Source organism: Acanthaster planci, linkage group LG18 (assembly GCF_054643075.1).
Source record: "Acanthaster planci isolate LZ-2023a linkage group LG18, COTS_SCS, whole genome shotgun sequence".
Classification (NCBI taxonomy): domain Eukaryota; kingdom Metazoa; phylum Echinodermata; class Asteroidea; order Valvatida; family Acanthasteridae; genus Acanthaster; species Acanthaster planci.
The window spans coordinates 10,552,715-10,575,194 of record NC_141794.1 but is presented as its reverse complement, the minus strand read 5'-3'; the positions used below and the strand labels follow the sequence as shown (position 1 = coordinate 10,575,194).

At 43.1% G+C, this 22,480-nt stretch overlaps 1 protein-coding gene across 2 annotated transcripts in view; it reads right to left on the bottom strand.

Annotated features, from left to right (window-relative positions):
- Positions 1-2,038: 2,038 nt before the first annotated feature.
- tpr (translocated promoter region, nuclear basket protein) overlaps positions 2,039-22,480 on the bottom strand; it is a 104,038-nt gene continuing 83,596 nt past the window's right edge. Inside the window, exons 35-58 of one of the 2 annotated variants that reach the window (XM_022234090.2) lie at positions 21,765-21,806; positions 21,083-21,124; positions 20,568-20,600; positions 19,851-19,929; positions 19,126-19,272; positions 18,513-18,551; positions 17,790-17,874; positions 17,285-17,472; positions 16,278-16,349; positions 14,931-15,025; positions 14,073-14,311; positions 13,240-13,626; positions 12,450-12,607; positions 11,270-11,650; positions 10,424-10,564; positions 9,591-9,741; positions 8,640-8,830; positions 7,590-7,750; positions 6,772-6,869; positions 5,904-5,999; positions 5,488-5,737; positions 4,719-4,810; positions 4,059-4,217; positions 2,039-3,158 (exon numbers count right to left, since the gene is read on the bottom strand). In XM_022234090.2, coding sequence (XP_022089782.2) covers positions 3,106-3,158; positions 4,059-4,217; positions 4,719-4,810; positions 5,488-5,737; positions 5,904-5,999; positions 6,772-6,869; positions 7,590-7,750; positions 8,640-8,830; positions 9,591-9,741; positions 10,424-10,564; positions 11,270-11,650; positions 12,450-12,607; positions 13,240-13,626; positions 14,073-14,311; positions 14,931-15,025; positions 16,278-16,349; positions 17,285-17,472; positions 17,790-17,874; positions 18,513-18,551; positions 19,126-19,272; positions 19,851-19,929; positions 20,568-20,600; positions 21,083-21,124; positions 21,765-21,806 — 3,379 coding nt within the window. In that variant the 3' untranslated portion in view covers positions 2,039-3,105. The remainder of the gene's footprint in view (positions 3,159-4,058; positions 4,218-4,718; positions 4,811-5,487; positions 5,738-5,903; positions 6,000-6,771; positions 6,870-7,589; positions 7,751-8,639; positions 8,831-9,590; positions 9,742-10,423; positions 10,565-11,269; positions 11,651-12,449; positions 12,608-13,239; positions 13,627-14,072; positions 14,312-14,930; positions 15,026-16,277; positions 16,350-17,284; positions 17,473-17,789; positions 17,875-18,512; positions 18,552-19,125; positions 19,273-19,850; positions 19,930-20,567; positions 20,601-21,082; positions 21,125-21,764; positions 21,807-22,480) is intronic. The other variant, XM_022234091.2, reaches the window with a different exon arrangement.

Below are 22,480 nucleotides of genomic sequence, written 5' to 3'. Positions count from 1 at the left end.
TGTGTATTTCAAGTAAGCAGAAAACAAACTTAAATGTAACAATAAGCCACTTGCAAGTTAACTTTGAATAAAATCTGGTACCCTGTGTTATCTGCGTAACAATTTGAATTCCCAGACTAAAGACACTGTTGCTATACTCGTGATTCGGGGCAAGCTTTTGCTTAGCGACCACCATCTCTGGAATGGACTGGTTCCTTTGTGTCCTTATCCATTGAGAACAGTGTATTGTTGCAAGGCGTCTCTTATGTAACTAAGGAAAAGCTTGCCCCGAATCACGAGGTATAGCAACAGTGGCTTTAGTATGGAGAATTCCACTTGTTATGTTCACGTGAATTTAAAGAACACAGTGTACCAGATTTTATTCAAATTTAACTTGTTAAAGGCTTATTCTAAATCATTGATGCAACAAGCTGGCTATAAATTAAAATCTAAATCCATTAAGCATATTTACAGCAGGACCTACTCACAAATTATATTTCAACAGTCTGGACAAAAGTTTTAGAAATGAAGTCTTATTTACATCACCTGCACGCCCTCCATATCGTTTACAGTGTAAGGCCTTATTAAATTGTAACAGGCTTACAAAGTACATACTGTAGAGCTGTTTCCTTGCTTTGATTGTGACAATGCCTTGGCTTTATCTTTCTGCCTCATATTCAATCACGAGTACACATACTGTGGTGAATTAATTGCTGCAACAATCAGTCAAAAATCCCTTCCACTTGATTTGCCACAGTACACAGACGGAATGGGGCCATTTCATTTAAATGGTTTTGACCGATTGGCCGACTTTGTCAACAATGCATCTTCAGATCTCTGCACAGGAGGGTTAATCTGAATCAGAATCATATAGTCGGCAAAGCCTCCATCAGGAAATATCACACGAACTTAAATTTTTAATAATTTTGGGAAGTCTGAGGATAATATAAATTTACAGCAAGAAGTAACATTTACTTATAGGCCCAATGTAGCCGAAGTTTGTGCAAAATGTCTCACTCAAACATGTCAAAAGGAGGTCCACTCAATGACAGCACGGAGGAATAAGAACACGTGTTCTTATTCCTCCATGGTAACAGTGATGCTCAAAGTTGAGCTTTTCAGAACAACCCAGGCCTAGTCCGCGTCCGTCCATCATGTCCATCCATCCACCTGTGTGTTTTCCGTGTCACGTGCACAAAAACAATGATTTCCTGACTCAACATAGTTTGAACTCAAACACCATTATGTCCTGTCCTTTTGACGCTCACCTGTGGAATATCTCGTGCGGAGCGCCGCTGTAGAAGAGTAGGGACGGCAGGCTGCCGACCAGCGGCCAGGCCAGCGGTCCAGGGGGGAGATCGGCCGGTCGCCTGCAGAGCCAACGCACGATAACAAAGACTGCAACTCCGATGAAAACAGCTGTTGTGTCGTTCGTAGTAACACTCAAAGAAGGGACCCACCATGATTTCATATTCAACCTTTAAAGTGGTGTACGTTAGTTTTCATGCAACCTTTGGAGTGCAAATTATTCCAGAAAGATGACCCGTCAGGCCCCAAACACAACAGCCTTACAGCAGGTCAAAGTGCCACACTGATCTCGTCAGCAAATAACAGAAAATGCACGCGCACCATAAATAGCGCCCTCTACCACTCGAGAATACTCGGAGAGAGGAAGCGGCTTGGGAACTTCAACGCCGTCGTGAACGAAGACTAACAAGACATAAGCCGATAAACTTTGGACGGAATCAGGAAAAAAGTAGCTAACGCTTTGAGAAAGGCAACAGAACTCGGATATGCAACCCCCTTCCGCCACTCAAAAAGAATTTCGCCTTCCAAATCTAAAAGAGCACTAAAATTACCCAGAAAAAGACTTTCTTTGTATACTCTTTTATAATCACTTTAATTAATAAGGTTACTTTGAAACTTCAGCTGTGACACAAAACTTCTACAAAAACACATTCTATTTTCTAAGTTTCAGTGGTCATTTGTTCCGATTCCAGCTCGCAAAGCGAGGTCTAAACACAAATCGAAAATAAAAGTGGACAACAGACATCTACAGTACCGTTTATTTATCCAATATTTTTATTTAACTAAACTCAAGAAATCACTACCAACAAAATTAAAAATGCTTCAACATGATTTTATTACTTTCAGTTTCTTTCAGCTTTTTTTTAGTTTTGGACTGGATAAAACTTACTGCATTGCTACAGACAACTTTAAAACACCGAATTTTTTATAACAAGAAAAATGGTCAAGCATGTGTACAGTGCACAAGATTACTTTATCCTCAGCAAGTTGTACAATAGAGAATAACAAAAATAATACCTTGAAAATAACCGGGATTTACTTTGAGAACGGTAAATTTACACTTAAGCTTTGGAAGCATGGAAACATTTGATATGGGTACAGCTACGGACAGTATTTCACTGATCCCAAAATTAAACAAGCACTTGAAGTTACAAGTACTCACACAAAACACAGAGGGCTCACAATATTCAGGGAAGGACAGTGTGTGTTTCTGTACCAGTGTGTAATTTAACAATTTATTAGTATAGCATTGTGTTTAAAAATAAGACCCAAACATGACAACAAGAGGGGCGAGTGCACATTGAGGCCACTTTCACATTCTCTGCCTTAATTTCCAAGGGAGGGGGGTTGCAAGGGGGATTTCAAGAAATTACGTTCTAACCAATCCATGCAACAGGCAATCCGATTTCTTTGGCTGTTTTCCAATACTCAACTTCGTCTCCATCTAAGGCTTTGTTCCCAAAACCGATCCCCGATTGTGGGCCTGAAACATTTGAATTACATTGGATTACTGTAATTTCTGGCTCTCTTGCATCTTATTTGATACTTTGTGGCACTATTAGACTAATTACTCAGCTCAAAGCTTTAAAGTCAGCTAGTTAAAAAACAGTTGAAGCCTGAGACAGAGCAAAAGTTGAGTATTGGAAAATGACCCTAGTAACTCAATTTGTTTTTCTAAACCACAGCGCATGTAACCAAGGAACACTGGAGAACTTGGAAGTGTCAGAAGTTGGAGACTTCATCATGACATTCAGTTTCTGACAGTTTTGTTTTTTTCTGACGGGATTTTTTCTCGTGTTGGGTCACCCTATGAGATACTCAGAAGGGCGGCTGGCCTCGCCCTCTTGTAAACCGGCCTCCGCGACCACGAGCTGAAAAAAGAAACCAAATGCAGATTTTATTTCACAGTCTCCATAGCACAATTTTCACACCATATGTACATTAATAATTGGTCAGTGCAACCATAATGGAATTACACCTAGATCGGTTTTACGTATAAGTGAGCTATATAAATCGTTGTATAAGACATGCTGGCAAAATGAGATGGAACTGGACACAGGCTGTAATGTAGAAAAATGGAAAAGAAACTGGTTTTTTTCTAGAATCCTAACATTTACGGAGGATTGTCATCTTTGATACATTTCAACGAAAAACTGTACAAAATAAAGAGATGTTAAAGAGAAGGCAATACTAAACGAGGGGTAAGCTGAGGTTTTGACCCGAGGCACTCCACAAAACTCTGCTGCCATCTTGGAAAACCTCAAGGTAAACCTCCAGTCACCTCCTCTTTAATTTGCACTCTTCTTGACAGCTCTTCATATGTGAAATGGGTGAGGTTTAATAAGCCTTTTGTGAGTTAAATTTGAATAAAATCTGGTACACTGAGTTCTTTAAATTCATGTGAACCCAACAATGTGAATTATCCAAACTAAAGACATTGTTGCTATACCTTGTGATTCGGAGCAAGCTTTTCCTCAGTAACGTAAGAGACGCCTTGCACCAATGCACTGTTCTCAATGGAAAAGAAGGGCACAAAGGAACCAGTCCATTCCAGAGATGGTGGTCGCTATGCAAAAGCTTGCCCCGAATCACGAGTTATAGCAACAGTGTCTTTAGTCTGGGGAATTCAAACTGTTATGTTTATGTGCTACCAGATAACTCAGTGTGCCAGATTTTATTCAAACTTAACTCGTAAATGGCTTATTGATCACCTTTGGGAAATAGGAATTAAATCAAAGAAAAAAGGAATCAAGATTCGGGTGGCAACTCACTTCCTGCATTTGCACCCCGCGGAAACGACCGCTGTATGAACCGGCCACGGCTGCGGATGGCTGTGCCTCCCCGGGACTGCTGGGGGCGCTGTTGTGACTGGCCCGAGCCCGGCGAGTCTTGCCACACGATGCGCTTGGGCTTTGGGCGTTCCCCTTGACCTTTGACATGGATCATCAAAACAAAGCATGCATCAGTTTACCAAGTGATGGAGCTTGTCCACCTTCAAAATTACGTCTGAAAAATCTGTGCGCATTTACATATTTAAGGATATTACCATAACAATGTTTTCTTTAGAGTTTAAAGTTATCTTTACGTTTGCTTTAACATTAAGCTCATTTTATTCAACTTGATTTTTAAGTTCACTTTTGTAACTCAACAAACAACAATCTTTTAAAAAGCCAGTAAACCAGACAACTGGCCACATGGATGATCTAAGATTAATAAGTGACTGCCTTGTTTACATCTAAAACACCGCAAGAACCAATGCACCACTGTTAAAGTATTGCAATATCTTCTCATACAACAAAGGCTTCTTCCAAAGTGTTCAATAGATAGATGTTCATGTCAATTGGCCCTCTATTGGACAATTCACTGACATCTGAGCTATAAACACATACCTATTACCTTAGCCCCTATAGGAAATGTATGGCGTGCCTAACCTGATTCGGTGCTACCGCTTTGCTCCGGTCTGTCTCTGGATTCGGCCCCTTCGGCGCTCGGCACAGCACTCGTCGATTCTTCGCCTTGGGACCTATGGGCAAATTTAGACAAGGAAAGTCACAGAATGCATCATGCAAAAGAATGCTACAGGAACTACAGAGCCAAAGGATACATCAAGTGTCCTTATTGTTCATGGAGGATATAAATATGTGACTGATTTTCCCCAGAATGTGCACAAAAACCAACTTAGAGCTGCTAAGCACAGAAGCTTGCTGTGGCCGGAAAACGTATACTCTTGCACAATTTCCATTAGTCCACGACAATTAGGAAAACAAATCTTAACATTTCCTATTGCATGAGTTCTGTGCACAGGCTGACGAGAATGACAACTTAAACTGTTAGTGACAGTTACAGTAAAACCCTAGATTAGACTTATGATTAGACTTGATAAGATTTGCACCTGCATCTTTAACCTACCTGCCAAGTGTCACAAAGAGTAGATATGAGGATACAGAGAGGTATTAAACTGTCTTGAAAGTAGTTAACTGTTCCTTAAACAGGCAGACATGGATGAAGGCATGAACTACATGTACATGGCTGTAAAACCCTTTGCACTGAGACTTCAAAAAACAACTTGCATAAAGATGTCTATATGCCAAGTATCAATGAGGTTGACTGCGGGTCAGCCGAGATCTGAGGGATAGAATTCCCTGACCATGACGTCTTTAACACCAGCCTTTCCGAGGGTTAACGACTGCCCCAACTCACCTCTGGGGTTCAGCAGTTGGCAGTGTGACCTGCTCCTCGCTGCTGGTGTCGGGCGGGGCAGGCGACGACTGCGGCACCTCGCTGGGCAGGGTGTCTGGCTCGTCCTGGTCCCCGGCCCCCTGCTGCTGTTGCTGCTGCAGCTGCGGCGGACCGGGTTCGCTGGAGGTGGCTGGCACGGAGCGGGACGTGTCCTGACTGGCCGGGGACGAGTCCTGGGCCTGGCTGGAAGGGCTGGACGTCAGGACCGTCGCTGAAGAACGCAAGCAAGAAACCCAAACTGGGATTCAGAATTACGGAATGCCATAATGCCGAACTTCAATATCCGAAAAAAACTCCAAAACGTGAACACTAATTCCCATTAAATCGGAACCGTCGGTACATGTAGGTATGCTATTCCAAGAGATTATCTGTCGCACCTGGGGCGTGCGTTTGCAGGGGCGTGGTCGGCACACTGCGACCCCCATCTTCGTCTCCTCCAAGAAGGTTGATGCGAGTATCATCCAAACCTAGATCTGGAGAACAGGGCACAGTGCAAGGAGATCAAAATCAAAAGCACTCATAAAATCACAGGAACACCCTTTCCCCATCCAAATCAAGTGCATTTGTCACGCCACCCAAGCCGCATACTTGCACAATGAAAATCACCGTCCCAATAAATATCTGGGGTGGCCTTCCCTGCTTAACACATACATCTGTGGCAAAACCTGAAAACGTGAGTCACGAATCCTCACAGCTATCTTTGAGGTTTCCGAGCTTTTAAAGCGGATCAAGCATGACAACAAATTATTCACTCACATCTATACCTATGAGTTCTGGGTACTAAACTGAGCGACATATCAAAATAAAGGGCTTGAAAGGATATTTCTGTTGCAAGAAAAGACAGCAAGTGACAGAAAGTATCTATTCAAGACTCTGGAGATTAAATAAGAATTTCAAGAAAACTTTCATTTGGTTTAAATGGAATGAAGTCCACTGGAGCGGATACTGATTTCGAGAAAAAAATAAAACAAATCTAAAAAGTAAGAGGGCTTGATAATTTGTGTTAGCAGATCTGATGAGTTGATCCTAACTGAGCTCGACATGAGCAAAATCTTTCAGAAAGACTCCATTTTGGGTCAACACGTCAGGCCTCCTAACTTTAGAGAAGTGGAGATTTCAGGTCACTGTAGTCAGCAGCCTGGATGCAGCAGTTCGTGCATTGCGCACTTCTGAAGAAACAAGCTCCGATAAAGAAGTAACAATAGCAATCTCTGATCCATTTGTGGTCTTAGAATAAGAACCTACCTCCCTGGGTAGCTAGCTGGGCTAGAGCTGGGGCCATGGAGCGCGACGGCTCTGAGTCCGAGCCACCAAAGTGGAACCTCCCTTGGAGGAGAGGGGAGCTACGAAAAAAGCAAAAACACCAGAGAGTATCGTTCATTTAAAACTAAATCAAACACCTCAAGGAACATAATTTCCAAAATTAAAGCCAATGTTGCCTTACAGATGAATCCAGGCACTTTAATAACTCCTTTTATAAAAAATACTGATCTTGTTTTTCAGATCAACAGCTGGCAAAATACCTGCGGCATTAAGGTGGGGTGGGGGGGTTGATGAATGATCCCAGGCATGGATTTGTTTTCCATTGCACAAGCCAAAGTTTTGCAGCAATGCTACCCCAGCAAAAGGGCACAGGCTTTCATCACAATAAATTATTATTATTATTGTCATTTTTGGCATTGACAGCAGAAATTCCTCAACTGAGCGCCCTAGGCACTGTAAGCTTGCAATCCTTGAAGAAACCTGTAGACTAGAGACAATGAGAAGCAGTTACAGTTTAGAGGTGGGAGGAAAACCCGGGTGGGGGGGATATTCTGGGTAAAATCCACGTAATTAGGTAGGGACTGAAAACTCAATCCACATGTGAACTGAGCTGGGAATTGAACCCAAGGGTCAGGTTGCTAGAGATTAACCTACTATAAAACCTGCTTTTCCTCGTCAATTTACAAATAAGTCCTTTCTTGACATATCAGTCTTACTGCATCATACTGATATGGGCAGGTTCAGCAGGTTTTAACGTAGCATTGGCCAAAACTTTTTTGGGGGGTTTAAATGCTTCTTACTTGATTGCCTCGGCGAAGCCGTCCGTCCTGCGCGGCACGAACAGGGTGGGTGTGCTTGGCACCTGGCGGTCGTCTCCGATGTCATCGAAGGGCGCCCCAGCTCCAACAAACATCGGGGCCCGGCCGAGCGATGCCAGGCGCTGTCTGGGTACGTTGGCATGCTGCGTGGCCGAGGAGAGATGGAAGAGGGATGAGCTCATTTTACACAGAAAGGTTTAGAAAAAAATTTCTGGATGGATGTGGAAGAGGAATAGAAAGCAATGACTTCTGTGCACCTGTGAGGACTTCGTTTCAAGACTTCTTACAAATCATGGAGTCTAAAATCACATCTCAAGCTTCAAATGTAACTAGTTACAAAAGCATTCCTGTTACTGCTCACAATGTCATGAATGTGACCTCCACTGTGATTTGAACAAGGCATAAATTCATTCAGTGTGTTTTTAAAACAAGTGAATTATGTTTTTTTCAAATCCTAATCTAATCCAAAGATGTAAAGCGATTTCAGAGGTTACTCATATGTTATGAGGATGCTTCGAGGACATTATTTCCAGATGTCTTACACATCCACACCTGCGACACACCAGGAATGGAACCCAATCCATGTCCTTGTGATGTGAGGACACGGTCTTCAGAGTGCTATGAGGACATTGGAGGTGTTCATCTTCATTCTAAAGACCCATCTGGAATGGAACCCTGTGTCTGGAGAACCTGAGATCTGAGGACTTAGAGTCCATGAGGCTTCCCTCTCAAGATGCTTAGAGGACATTATTTTCATGGACATCTTCTTACCCCTCTTTAGTAAGCACCACCACCTCAAACTGTACTCCATGAATTGGCTGCTAGGCTGCTGATGAGGATATTATCAGGACATTGTTGTGAGGGACATCTCACATATCATCCTTCAGTACACCCACCTCAAATTGAGCCTTTTCTATTTGCATCAATCAACCGTGTGGTGTGAGGACTTGGCTACTAAGGTGCTGATGAGGACATTATCAGGACACTGTTGTGAGGGACATCTTTATAGATGTCCTCACTCAGCACACCTACCTGGAATGGCACCCTTTCAATCTGTGTCTCTTGCCCCTGGGAAGTGGGGACCTGGTCCCCTGGGGGTTCAACTCTCAGCTCTGGCATGGGCAAGCGCAGGGGTGGATGCTCTTCCATTGGCTGGCTCTGCTCCTGCTGATCGCTGGAGCCCACTTCCATCTCATTCTCCGCCCCTTCTGTCTCATCGTCCTCTGTCCATCAAAAAAAAAGCATTTCTTTTCAGAACCTGATATTTCTGGTTTGACATCTTAAACACATCGCAAGAACAGTGTGTCACCAAGTTCACAGACCAATTCGAGGAGATGCCAACTGCGGTGGCATCGCACTTGACGCACACAACAGGTGTTTGTAATTTGCCAATTATTGGTCAAAGAGGCATGCAATGTACACGTGCCACCTGTCCAAGAGCATAGTGGTACTGCAGTAATGGCTTCCAATACTGCTCGTCCAAGTACACTATAGCAGTGTTGAGAGGCAATTTTTTCAGCGCAACATGGGAATATTTGAGACCCACCATCCCAAAACCAGGCTGAAGTTGGTGTTTGTGATGTTGGACAATTCCTCTTCGGCTTTTTTTAACACTTCAAAGTGATCCATGCAAAATCGAAATTCTGTCTACAAAAAGCTTCTGACGGGTAATGATAGCTGCAAAACTCAAATGGAAATCTGAAAATGAAAAAATGAAAAAAAAACAGTGGAAGTTCCACTATTTTAGGATTATGAAGTTACCTGCTTCAGCCTGGTTTTGGGATAGTGGGTCATTTCTTTCCTAAACATGGTCACACGGTACTCATTTGGCACCTGGCCACAAGGACAGTTTTTACACATCAGTTTTATGTATTTGATCGTTGGCTGAATGTTCGAAGGGTAGTTTCCCAAACCAAACACCATGGTTGTCTTGAAGACGCCTGAAATGATAAAGATATTTCAGATTCTGGGGAGAACACTCACCACTGATTTCCACCACCTCATCGTCGTCCATGACCTGATCCTCACTGTTCCCGCCTCTTTCTCCCTCCTCCTCTTGCTCCTCCATGGAGACCGCATCCTCCCCTTCGTCTTCATCCTCCATGTCCTCATCCACATCCTCCCCATCTCCCTCCTTGAGTACAGACGTCAGAGAGACGGGCAATGGAGATATGACAAAACAATCAGTACAGAGTACTGAAGTGTGATGTTATTTTGAACCAGGAAATGAACCAGCAAACAAATAGAGTACGCACGCGTGTTGGGTCCATGCGCCCGTTCTTGGGCGAACGCCTTTTTTACACATATAATTGAGAGCATGATGCATCCATGCGGATAACGCGAGTCCATCACATGTCCCCGGAAGTCCCTCCAAATCCATCACAAGGCATTCACTCTGAAGCCAAGTCAAAAAGCTTTTTCAACTGAACTGTGACAAAAGCATTCCTTTTTCTTCATCTTTGTTTTCTCATTATTCACCCCACTGCTTAAGAATCCTTTCATGAAAAAAACCTGTCAACAGATTTGTCAGCAGACTTGTGTGAACGGTATTATCCAAACTTCGGGCAAAATTTGGAGTTGAGCTTATTCTAACACTGATGTTTATTCCCCAATATGACACCACACCTTTGCTGATGAATATGCAAATTTTAAACATCATAAAAACCCCACAGGAACCAAGATGTCCCAAGACTCGCAAACTAAAATAATGAGAAATCTACTAAAATGGAACAGAAAGGTGTCTTTCCCAGGACTGAATTCACACATTTTATCACAGTGGCCCTTTTAAGTTTTTGCAGATTGGTCGGACCGCTTACCCCGTAATCTAGCTCACCCTCCACTGGGTACTCATCCTCAAAGTCTTCATAGTCTCCTGCCTCTCCTTCCTCATCCGCATCATCGCCAATGTCCTCCTCGTCTCCAGGCGACTGCTCATCCTCCTCATCCGACACATCGTCCTAAGAATATAAACAGGACAAAGTCACAGATGAGCACTGGCTCACCCGGATGCTAATGGGTGACAGCTCTAGGAACAAGCAGTCAGAAAAAACCTTTCAGTCAAGTACTTTGAATTAAGTCCTTCACAAGTATTTTTCAATAGATATCGCAAGTACCATCACAACTACTTTCACAATATAAACAAGCTTTAAGGAATGTCTTTGTTAAAGTACAGAAGAATAGCTGGTGGCTTCTCCTTTGCCCCAGGTATTGGTGATAAATGTCGTAATATTGTGAAATACCTGCGAGCCAGCTGTAAGTACGTATCAAGTACTTGGGTGCTTTCAAAGTACTCGACTGTAACACGTCATGATCCCCTAATAAACACTCACAGCTATCGGCAGACCCAGCATGTATTTTCCAGGTAATTCACAAATACTTTTGAACTACTTGTGAAGCACTTTTGAGTACCTTTTAAGTACTCGACTGAAACACGGACCCCCTAGTAAGCACTTGGCGGCACTCTCAAATCTTCTGTTGCTGGCAACTTGGCACACTGTGACTAACATTGGAAAGTTGTATGCATAAAATGAAGGAGCTCAGTAATACATGTAGCTTGTATCTTGAATTTAGAGGGAGGTCTTGCGATGATCTTCTCTTTTGGAGGTCTTGGGTTTTAAGAGGCTGCGACTACGACACTGCTCTGAGGTTAAGATTAAACTCACTTCATCACTGTCAACGACGATGACAACATCGTCATCGTCTTCCTCTTGTTCCTCGCCCTCGCCTGGCACGTCCAACCCTTCCTCTGGCTCCTCGTCCCCTTCGACCTCCGCCTCTCCCAAGGGTGGGGCGTCTTCCCCTTCGGCCTCCAGCAAACCCTCACCCGTCTCTTGTGCCGGCACCCGATCGTCTTCCGGCCCTGCTTCATCTTGTGCAGACTCATCTGTGCTGGTTGGGGGCACTCTCACACCACTGCCTGCCTCGTCTTCACCGGCGGGAGGCAGCGTAATCGTCTGCTGGAGGCTGGAGGTGGTCGTGTCGGCCTGGGTTGGGGATTGGGCAACAGGAGACAAAGGCTGGTCTGGCTGTTCAATCACTTGCTGCTGAAAGAAAAGTGAATTGGTACAGTCAACAATTTAAACAATAACGATCTCCAACCAGCCAATTTCCAACACCAGGGCCTATTGGAATTGGTTGGGATGATTGCTGCACTAGCAAACTAGCTGTGTTTTATGTGGTCAGAATACAGCTTCCTCTCCATAGCCGATTGCAAAATAAATGTTACAAGCCGCCTGGGTTTCACCTACGGGGAGGATTAAATATCTCCAAGTTCATCCCCTGTGAAGATTCCAAAAACTGCCTGTCCACGCAGCCCATTTCTTCAAACTGACACCTAATGGTGCTCGCTAGCCCATATTTACACAGAGCCCATTCTACCCAGTAATTTGGAAGTATGACAAACTGTTTAGAGACCTTTAGTCCCTAACCCTCCTCAATCCTTCACCTGTTGGAGGACTGAATTAGTCCCTAGGACACAACACAGGCATAACATACACTACACATAGACATGTATGAGAACTGTCCTGTGGCCCTAGAACAGGGTTCTGTAACCACACACCGGGGCTGGAAAAATTCAAGAACTTTGCAAGGACTTTCCAAAGCTTAAAATTCTCCAACTCAGAGACTCAAAAAGCAAAAGAACAACCACGAAAGATAAAGTGTCTGGTGGATAAAACATTATACTGAGGTAAATCTTCACAGAGCTGGATCCCAGAATGCCGCAGGTTATATCGTAGCATCTAAAAATCCAGAACTGTTGAGTAGCGAATCCCTGAAATCTGAAAAATCCTGAGAAATGGTATAGCAAGAGACATACTGCATCTTGGAAAGCGACATTGTTACCGGTTGTGGGGTGACTCGCTGGCGTTTCTCCTGGTGGGCAGTCTCTTCTGCCACGGCCGCCTCACTGTCGTCCTCCCCAGATTCCTCCCGCTGCCGCTTGTGGCTCAGCTCCGTCCGACTTCCTCCCGAGGTGCTGGGCTTTGGCATCTCGGCCAACTCTGAAAAAGGTGGAACGTGAACAGACCAAAATCAAAAAACCTCTTTGAGAATTCCACCGGTATGACACATTGGGTAAGACTGTTATTCTTCCAGAAAAAGATGACCATCGGGCATAAAGACATAGTAATCAGATCGATAAAGGCATAAATATGTGCTTGGCTGGTCTTCAGAATTTGGTCAATACCAGCTCAGGAGAATGGAAGCTGATGCCTTTTGCCTGCAGTTTGCTCTCCGGGAAAGATCGAGACATCACCGATGCCAGCAGGGTTAGGTTCTCCCTGTTGGCGGGGCAGACGTATCCCCATACTGTGGTTGTGTACTAGCGCGGTGACATTCATTCATTTATTCTTATTCATTTATCCTTTTCTTTCATTTCTTAAATTTAATTAATTAAGTTAATATTTTTTCATGTCGACTTGTACTGCGCCATTGGTCATTTTTATGGAAACGGCACATTATAAATTTTCAATTATTATTAAACATATAATCACAGCAAAAGAAAATATCAAGGCGAGTACATATAACTGAAGCAAACTACTGTAGTTATTTATTTTAGTGCTGAATGCTGATTGGTGATGGACATGACCGGTTTTACATAAAAACCACTGCGCAAGATGGGGTTTATTTGTACCGTCTACATCTCTCTCAGCTTGTTGGCTGGGTGGTTGGGATTCCGTCTGGTTTCCATCCAAAGACTGGATGGCTGCCTCTGCTGCGGCTTCTGTTGACTGTTCCCCCACTATGTCCATCCCCGGTTCAGTCACTGGTTCTTGTGAGGGTGGTTGCAAGCGGGGTTCGGCCCGGACCTCCTGCACGTTGTCCGGTCTCTGGACCTCCTGCTGCTGCATGGGTTCCACTCGCTCCTCCTGGGGCCCCTCCGGTCGGGCGTCCAGCACCACCATGGGGTAGGGTGCGGCAGTGGGTGGAGCCTGTTGGGTAGGAGTGACAGCCTGGATGGGGGTGGTCGATGCAATGGAGATGACGATAGGTGTCTCCACCGAAAGGGGTTCTTGGACCGCTGTTGAGGTGAATGAAATTAGAAAAGTAAAAGATGAAAAATGAGAAGGCTACATTTTGCCGTAAGGTGAAAGTCTACCCCGAATGAGAACTCTGACGCTATTCTTGCCACGAGCATCAGGGCAAATTAACACATTAAAGCAAAACCAAAACTCGGGGGAGGGGGAAAGTGCAATTGATTCGAAAAAGAATTCAAACCTTGCATTCATACAAGAAACATCTTGTTTTCACAAGAAGCGGATGCTTCTTGATGGAGAGAAGCAAGTGGGGTAAAGAGGATTGCCTAGGGACACAACATATGACCAGCAGTTGGATTCGAACCCTTGACCCTGTGATCACAAGAAGCAAACTTTAACCATTTAACCAGTGAAGTGACAATTAACACAATCTAAAATCCAATTAAAAACAAAAATGATCCCATGGACCCTTGGTTTCATGATATGTCACCTTGCTGTCTGTCGGCATCCATGACGACCGTGCTGGCCTCGCTCTGGGTCTGAGGCATGACGGTGGCCATGGGCGTGGCCGAGGCGCTCGCCAGGGCGCTGGTGACTGGGGTGACGGCGATGGGCCGGACGCTGGCCGTCATGCGCTGGCCCGAGGGCGTGGAGGATTTGGAAACGGTCGGGGCCGGGGAGGAGATGGGCTTGATGTTGGCGGTGGGGGGAGGCTCCTCACTCCGGGTGCTGTTGGTCCAAAATCAAGGCATCATTTCTTTATCAAGAGGGCAACTCAGTGCCCAGGTACCCAATTGCCCACCCCTGAAGTCAGGAACTGGTTCCCAATTATGGAACCGAGTATTTGTAACTGACAACACTACTTTAGAGAAGAATCCAACATTAAACAGAAGGTTTTATCCCAAAGTAGCTGGTAAAATCTTGTTAAACTTTGGAAAACCTCAAGGTAAAGCTCAAGTTACCTCTCATGTAATTCTGCATTATTCCATTAAAGTGACTTCTCAGAACAAGGAAAAGAAAAATCTTATTGGGCATTTATGAAATAATTTCAAAAATTAAAACCGGACTTTAAATCTGGTTTTTGTTTCACAATTTATTCTCCTGAATTAACAACTCAGCGGCTACAATACATTTCCATTTTATGATCCCAATGAAACACAGACTGTTAATTTGTGAAGCCAAATATGGGAGAAGTCTCATACGAGTTTCAACACTGAAAATTTTGGAAAATTACTCCAGAGGCGCAGACAAAGTGGAGGAAAAAAAGGAGATAGCCCAGGATCAGATCGTAACAGACAGAACGCAATCTTGAGGCTTAGATTTTGAAAGAGAGGGAACTTGTTGGTACCTGGGTCGTTCGGCTCCCATGGGCTGCTGGGGGGCCAGATGCTTGATCTGCAGTAGCTTCTGCTGTTCCTCAACCTGCTTTTCTAATTCCTGGACCTATGAGCAAATCGATGCAATTAAAACTGTAAAGGCGCTTTCTCGTTCTGGTCGTTGTTGGTTGTTTTGTTGTAGTAGTAATAGTACCGTTAGTAGTGGTGATGGTGGTATGGGCCCCAAGCTGGACCAAGAGAGGGTGCAATTTTCTTAGCAACAGGGGCTTCTTTGGTAGCAACCTCGCTTTGCTGGTTCACAAACAACTATAAGATGCATGCGTTACAAGGGAGTCGCTACCAACAAGACGAACTCTCCTGACCAGCATGGCTTTTTTCAACTGGTGAGGGGGTGCTTCTGCTCAAGGCAGATAATATCAGAGCATTTATAAGGTGCAGAGTATCTAATGGTGTCTGCCTTTCAAAGGCAACAATAAATAAATGTACATGCGCAAACATGTACGTGACATGTGGTTTAAGTCTGTAACTTCTTAACATGGGGTCTGAGGTTCACATCCTGTTTGCATACACAGGCTGTCCCAGAATTATTGCAACCCAACAAAATGCTCCAATTTATGATTTCATTTGGCCATGAAAATAACTGACATTAAGTTTTGGAAACTTGGTTTAAGCCAAACTAAAGAGGTTGCATTTTTGTACTTCTGGCGAAGTGCAAACCAAAACAAAAATAATAAATTGCTTTGGTTGTAAAGAAGGAAGCATTTCTAAGTCAACCAACCTAAAACCATACAAATATATGAGCTCTCAATAACACGCACTGATCCTAAACAATCAAAACAGACCCAAACCACAGTGGAAGTTTAAGAGGGAAAAGAAAAGCAGATAGGCGAGAGAACTGTTTTGCATCTTCCCAATTGACGTAGTTGATAACCATGTGTCTCACTTCACTCAAACTACAAAAACACCACCTCTTGCCAGATCGAGAGTATTTTGAGTAAGCAGTGTAGTAAACTCGTTTTTTTTTGGTGATCTCTGAGAAAGCCAAAAGTATGGTGCTGTAGCCTTTTGAAAAAAAATGTGCCCACTGCAGATATTTTCATAGTAAAGAAATATTACATAAGGCAATTTGGTTTCTGACAATTCTGGGACAACGTGTAGTGTAATTGGGCTGGCAGAATTTAGAAGCCATTACTGGGGATGGTGCCATGCTCATGGGCAAGCAGTCCGGGCGTTGCCCGCCCCCTCGACCAAAAGCATGCTGTATAGAATGCATCTCAAATGACATTTCAAATGAGGGATACGGCAGAAGAAAGGGGGAACAAATAAACTTGGGCTGATTCAAAGCAACAATGCGTTACCCTGGCTTGAAGTTGGACCTTCTGCTGCTGTTGTTTCTGCTGTTCTTCTTTTTGGATCGTTTGAAGTTTCTCCTGATTGGGTTCCAAAACAAAGAAGGTTGGTCAAAAAAGTTACCTAGAAGGTTCATGGTTAACACCGAGTGGTGACAAATATTGGAAACTGTTGGGTTATGTGAGGATGCAGCCTTCCCGCTATGAGTGTGAGGGGCCTGTATTAACCCCTTCTCTACTGAGGACTGCTGCTACCGCAACGTTATGTGAGGATTAGTGCATACCACACATACAGTCTATGGTTCAATGGGGCCTGCTGCTGGACAAAGCCCTCCATTCAGGGCATGCCACAGCCCAGCAGTCGCGGTCAAAATAATCCCGCCATAAAGGGGTTAAACCATAACAGGTCTTAACTTCCAAAGCGTACAATCAGTACGACTGGCACAACAGAAGTGATTCACAAACAAGGTGAACGGTCGCTGGAGAGCTTGAATCAAAAGACGCACACGCTGCTTTGTGGGAAAAGGTTTACAATGCACAACTCTGTTTCATTATGATCACGCAGGGCCCAAAATTATCCAACCTTGTCCACACTTTTATAACCGTGTCTTCCAACTTCCCCTTATTGTCACTACATAGAATGCCAAGATCAATTAAAGTCTCTTTAGTTTCTGAACTTGCTCAATCCAACTCTTTGAAGTCTGCCGACATCAAACCGTGGCAGCCGGTAAAGCTTTGACTCACGAGCCAGACATAGCAGGGTTCCTAACGAAATATGAATACCAAATCCCAGGACTTTTCCAGAACTCAAATATTACAGCTTCCGTGACATTTAATGCCAATTTGTAAAGAACAGTGGTTTAGTTTTATGAACCGGAAGACTGCCATAGCTACTGCTCAAGCCTAACATCCTTCTGTTATCTCATTAAAAGCGGTCCATCAAACAGAACCCCTGCACTGTCTTGATTTCCACGACTTTTTTCCGTGACTTTTCAGGATTTCTCCTCTAGACTCACCTGGTTTTCCTTGGCCTGCTTGAGGTCCTTCTCCAGCTGTTCCACTTTCTCCTGCAGCTGTTTCTTGTCGGCCTCCATCTGCCCCTCGCTCTGGGTCTGCAGGGACTCCAAGGCCGACAGCTCCCCCCTCAGCTCATCCAATGTGGATTGCAGCTTGGTCTTCTCCTCGTTTGCCTTGTTGCGTTCGGCTGACGAGGAACAAAATTGGTCTGAAAGCTCACCGACTGGCACTTTCAAGCAAGTTCAATCAAAATGTGGATAGCCATAATTCCCTAAACTACAATGTATAACGTGATCAAAGTCAACTGCATAATGAACCGAACAATTTGCTGTTTAAATGTTATGTAATTTATGTTTTTATTTTAAACTTTTTGATGTTATTGCAAGGTTTGCTGTTTTAACTTAAATGTTTACAATGGTTCATTTAATTTTTCTCTTATAATAATATGTGTTTGAGCTGTTTCAATTAATTTTTAAATAATCAAACCATCTGATCTCAACTCACTGTTGACTTGGGCCAGTTTCTGCCTCAATCCCTGCACCAGCTTTTTTGACTTCTCTTCCCGCTCGTCTCTCTCGGTGAGTTGCGCCTGAAGAAGAAATGCCCAGCAAGGAGAGGGGCATGAGAGATTTTTCACAGTGGTGGTTGTGTCTGATTTGTCAAGGACTTTCATACATGATAACACGTTTCTGTTGTGGACTGTCATTTGGGACTTGGTTTTCAACTTTTGTTTAAATCAACTGAATTTGCTACCGAGTCAAACCAAAAAACAAGTCTCGGAGGCAACTGTGTTTCCCCCGTGACTTTGTTTTCATGAGAATGGACATCACTTGGGTGAAAAACTCGAGGGTTTCTATTACTTTACTTTGGGCGAGAAGCTTAACCCCTTCGCTCCAGGATTCTATTGACTGTGACTGCTAGGCTGTGGTATGCCCTGAATGGAGGGCTTTGTCCATCAGCAGGCCCCATTGAACCAGCAGCTGCATGGTGAATAGACCGTATGTGTGGTATGCACTAATCCTCACACAAAGCCACGGCTCTTGCCGTCTCCCGGAGCGAAGGGGTTGAAAATCTTTCAAACTCAAAATGTGGCATCAGCAAAGTGAAACTAAATAGCAAGAGTCACATTTTGGCGAGTCCTGAATCTGTGCATAACTGCTAGAAAAATTGACATTTACAATCAAGAAATTGCAAAGGAATCAATTTATAATAAAATAAATGCAATACCTTTGTTTTTTCCTCAGCCTCTTTCACAGATTTGTTTTCCTGTCGAAAAAAAAATCAGGGTAGTGTCAGCTTACATTGTTGGTTCTTCCTGAAACAATGCCACACTTTTGCTCTTAAATATGCGAATTCATGTCAGCATAAAACAGCAAAGAAAATTCCCTCAAAATGGTGAAATGAAAATTGAAAAAGGGATATTGTGGCATGCAAAGGACTGGATTGGAGAAAGAATTATATTGTATGCACCCTTTAAACGTGGCAAATTTACAAGCTTAAGGGGAATATATGATGCAGTGGAAACAACTACATGTTGTATAAGCCCAAACATGTAACAGGTTCAGGCCTGTAGGCCTAAACGTGCAACGTGTTCAGGCCAAAAGGCCTAAACGTGCAATGTGTTCAGGCCTGTAGACCAAAACGTGCAATGTGTTCAGGCCTGTAGACCAAAACGTGCAATGTGTTCAGGCCTGTAGACCAAAACGTGCAACGTGTTCAGGCCTGTAGACCAAAACGTGCAACATGTTCAGGCCAAAAGGCCTAAACGTGTAACACATTTAGGCCAGTAGTTCTTGTCTCAAAATCAGGTCGAGACTTCAAGGTAATCAGCTAGGCTCACCTCCGTCAGCTTGGCCACGGTTTCCTCCAGTTCCTTGATCTTAGCGTCCTTCTCGGCAATGGGCTGGCCTTGCTGTTCCTTCTCGGCATCCACCTTGGCCTGCAACTCCTCGTACTGTGACTTGTAGCGACGGCCGATCTTCTTGACCTGAAATTGCAGACCACGGTCACAACAACAGTTCCAAGTTGTCATAAGAAAAGTAGCAAAATATCACAAGAACAGTCACAGGATGCAACAAGAACAGTTGCAAGGTGTCACAAGAGAAGGTGCAACGTGTCACAAGAGCAGTTGTAAGACATCACAAGAACACTGCAGTAGCAAGTTGTCATAAGAACAGTCACAAGATGCCACAGGAACCGTTGCAAGGTGTCACAAAAGTGGTTGCAAGATGCCACAGGAACCGTTGCAAGATGTCACAAGAACTGCAACTGGGCCCATTCTGTGAAAACCTCTAGCTTACGAGTGCCTTGCAATCAATTAGGCTACATGTACATCTCTTTGAATGAATTTAAGCCTCATTCGAAAACAAAGCTTGGCCACAAAACTTGACTAAAACTATCCCCTAAAGAGTGTCATAAAAGCATGAAATCTGCAGACAAATTATGTCTCCATCAGAATAAAAAACCGAGCCTTATCTTTGACACCCGATTTTGTTCTGGATTTGAGGTAGAGGTATGAATCTACGATAACTTGGATCACCGGAGAAAGTCTTTACTACTTCCTACCTGTTGAATGGTATTCTTCTTATCGTTGATGTCATTCTCCTTGGCCGTGTTGTCCATTTTCAGCGTGTTAATCTCCTCACTACGTCAGGTTTTACAAAAAGAACGTCGTAAGAGAACCATTCCCTTCAGAGTTTTTTTAATTACTTGATGCTAGAGCTGAAATTTTGAGCGTGACTGATGACGGGCTTCAGAACGCTTTGTGTTTGAGTGTTTAAGGACGACTAAAACTTCAAGAAAGCATGTGCAAGGTATTTATGGTGAAGTTCAAAGGTACGCCTTTTTGAGGGAAATACTTAATGGTTGCTTACAATATGTACTCCGAGGTGAAGCTAGGTACTGAGGACAAAAAGAAAACCAAATGCAATAGACCCTATTCACGGGGAAGCCATTTTTAATCTTGTTCCCTGAATCTATCACATTCAATGTAATCTGTTCACTGGGGTGTTGCCAGACTATTAGGGATTCCTAGCCTCACTTTCAGTTCTTTTCAACATGGCTTTAGATTTATCACAAATTTTCAATTAATCTAAACATAAATTGGCATTAACTTGAAATGAACTCGTATTCCAATTATCTTCTGGTCTCAAAAGGAAAACTTACCCTCAATTGCCATTCAAGATGGCCGACACATGAAAACAGTCCATTAACGTTATGGAGAATGAATATACACATACAGAAATCTGTCAATAATTCCAAGTTCAGATGCTCTACACTTACTTCAGTTTGCTCTGCTCCAGTTTCATTTCAGACCTGGCAAAGACAAAAACTCAAGGATGAAAAATTTATCAAAATATCCAAATCATGTATGCCAACAAATAATACAAATAAAAAGGCCCTTGCAGCAACTCCGGAATGAAAAAGTTACCGTTTTCTCTTTCTTTTTTGATTTAATCACTTTTTGTATACAATTTCGGAATTATCTTTAAAATATCAAAAAGCCTGAAGACAAGATCACATTTATACAACAATGGCATGCCCAAGCTGACAAATGATTGATGTTTGAATATAAAATTTCCATTCTAGTTGCGAACAGCCAATGCAAAGTGTAGTTTTTAATTGGTATAAGTCAAGTGCCTAAGTGTGAAGTATATGTGTAAGAAATGGCAAAACTTCAGAAACCAGGGAAGAGTTCCAGATTTTAACTGAAAATATGGCACACTATTAAGTAATGATGAGTAGATGAATATGTACAGCAAATTTGCCTTTTACTGAACGACTTTGGCAAAACTTACTGCATGTTGGCCAAGTCAGTTGTCAACTTGCTAATCTCATTCCTGGGAAGATACAAACGTCAACTGTAAATATATATTCAAAATTTAACACAAAAACGGAAGAACATGCCCATCATAACAAGAAATAAATTGGTCAAAATGAATCAGGAAGTGTCCCTTTCCAATCCCAATAACAAATCAATATGACCCATTGTTTTCTGCGAGCAGTTTCCACCTCAAGCAGAAACTCCACCGCAATGGTTGAAAAGAGCTGTATTGGTCGAGAGTATTTATTAGGTTGGAAGCAACGCGACCGCGACGCATGCATTTCCTCCTTGTTCGTGAACCAGCCAAGTTTAGTTCTGACCACAGAGAGCCTCTGTTGCGAAGAAAAAAAGTGCCCTCTCTTGGTCCAGCTTGAGGCCCATACAAGTCAACGGACAGATTTGACATGGTGAAATTTGACATGGTGAAATTTGACATGGTGAAATTCGACATGGTGAAATTTGACATGGTGAAATTTGACATAGTGAAATTTGACATGGTGAAATTTGACATGGTGAAATTTGACGAGAACTTTCAAGTCTCATTTCCCCCACCTGGAAACTGTACAACTTATCTCCATTCGATTCGACTGTGCAGAAAACCCTCTCAAAGTTTGATTGATTTTTGTGAAACATTAACTGGGGAATAGTCCACTTACTTTGACGATGTTAGCTGTGCATTCAGTCTAGACAGCTCAGCTCTGCCAGGGGAAAATATAAAAATAAAATCACATATTCTCGGGCATCTGGCACTGTTTCACAAAGTTTCTCCTGCAAGACACTTCAAATTTTAGAGCCCAACATTGCACATGGGTCATTCTATAAATCGTGAATTTTTTCACGTCCCTGCCGCATCTGACACATGATATTTTTTAGTTTAGAACACATTCTACAATTTACAAAATTGGAACGAAAATTACCTGCAACACTAATAATTCTAGTTTGAAATTGACATTGATGATATTTCCAAGTCAAATTACACAGGTCAGGTGTATCAGGGGCACAAAGGATGTCACATTTTTGGACCCCAAATTTGTAGGATGACTCATATGTGTTAAAGTTTCAACTTTTGAGACAAAAATGTGTTGGACTGTTTCAAGAGGTAATGAAAAAGAAATAACTGAACAAATTCTTGTCCTTCAAATGGCTTTAGAAATATCCCACAGGGCTCTTACTTCCACAGCAGGGCACTAAATGCATACAAAAGGAACACATTATGTCAAGTAAAATCCTGCTGTCAAGACCCCGAAGACAGTCACAAGACCCCACCACCAACGCCATCAAATGACCCCCAGTCTGAAATCAAAGCTCCTGTATCTCAAGACTTAAGGCTCACATCTGTTGTGTAAAGCTTAGTCTAGCTCCAATGAAAATA